Source organism: Drosophila persimilis, unplaced genomic scaffold (genome assembly GCF_003286085.1).
Source record: "Drosophila persimilis strain 14011-0111.01,24,50 unplaced genomic scaffold, DperRS2 tig00000895-arrow-arrow-pilon, whole genome shotgun sequence".
NCBI lineage: Eukaryota > Metazoa > Arthropoda > Insecta > Diptera > Drosophilidae > Drosophila > Drosophila persimilis.
This window is the reverse complement of record NW_020825368.1, coordinates 229,846-231,218: the sequence shown is the minus strand read 5'-3', so window position 1 is coordinate 231,218 and position 1,373 is coordinate 229,846. Positions and strand designations below refer to the sequence as shown.

Genomic DNA, 1,373 nt, shown 5'->3' with positions numbered 1-1,373 from the left:
AGACAGCTTCTCTGCTAATACTTTTAACACACTCAGCTGCCTTTCAAAGGTGTCTGACACTATAAGCAGGTCATCCAAGTATATAAACACTTCGTTTCGAAGATTGGCTGGAATAATGCGGTCCATAAGTTTGGACATAGTAGACGGCGCATTGGTAAAAAGGCATAACTTTGAACTGGTAGAGCGGCCGTCCAGGCACTGTGAATGCTGTTTTATCCCTAGAACCTTCTTCTAGCGGTATTTGCCAGTAGGCATCTTTCAGGTCGAGGCTAGTTATGTATTCTGCCTTTGGTAACCGACTCAAAGTCCCATCTATGAGTGGCATGGGATTTTTTCGATTTTCGATGTGGAAATATTTAGGAAAAGTACTTAAAATGCTAAACAATTGATCGCCTTTGTCCTCGGCTAGATCATAATTATATTGTCGCGTTCAAGCAGTAGATCAGCCTCGCGTTTGGCGTCCTCCTCGGACCATTCGCCGCATTTACTGAGCACATCTGTTTCGCGCGGTGGTTCGGTCTCTTTGTCGTTGGCCGCCAGCTTGGTAAACATGTTAGCATACAGCTTTTTCTCCTTGGTTTTGGTCTCCTTGATTTTCTGCCTGCAGATGACCACGTGGTTGGCAGCTGCCTTGTTGCCAGGCTCCAATTGAATAACCTTTTGGAAGTCCTCCAGGGCATCTTCCAGCTCATTGATGATCAGGTTGCATTGTCCGCGACGATAGAGAGCCTTCACATTGTTGGCCTCCAGGGCGCGCACAGCATTGCACTCCACCTTGGCCTCGAAGTGATCGTTGGACTTCTGGTGGCACAGGGCAATGTTGCTGTGCGTGGCCACCTTTAGCTTCTTCACCTCCTCGTTGGTGTCGGCGTTGTTCGGCAGCAGATTCTTGCACTTGGTGTACATACGCGTCCTTCCGAGTCACCTCGTTCACCTTTCGGCTGTCTATACAAAGACGAACCTTCTCCGGCTTCCGGACGAATACTACCGGACAAGACCACGCACTGTTGGATTCTTCGATAACCCCTAGCGCTAAAATGCGATCCAAATCCTCATACATTAATTTCTCGATAGCTGGGGACACTGCATAGTGTCGTTTTTTTGTGGGCTCTCCTACATCTATTACATGGGACAACAACGTGGTCTTTCCTAAACAATTATCCGCGAACGACGGAAGACACTGAATGGTTCTACTTATTCAGTTGTTCTCGTTGTACCTCCGATAAAGGACGTTGGTTTTCTGGCTTCCCCACCTCATCGCAATGGTCCACCGTGTCATTCGCAGTTCCTTGTGGATACAAGTCGGCTGGCAATAGGCCAAATTCGGTCCAAAAGTTAATGCCTAGATACAGATGCTGCGTTAGAGTTGGAAC

The 1,373-nt window shown here is 47.8% G+C and overlaps 1 protein-coding gene across 1 annotated transcript; it reads right to left on the bottom strand.

The window, feature by feature from the left end:
• Positions 1–405: 405 nt before the first annotated feature.
• Positions 406–906, bottom strand: LOC6603510 (FK506-binding protein 59). The gene has a single exon (XM_002028453.1). It carries the CDS (start codon positions 904–906, stop codon positions 406–408), a length of 501 nt encoding a protein of 166 aa, XP_002028489.1.
• Positions 907–1,373: the final 467 nt, after the last annotated feature.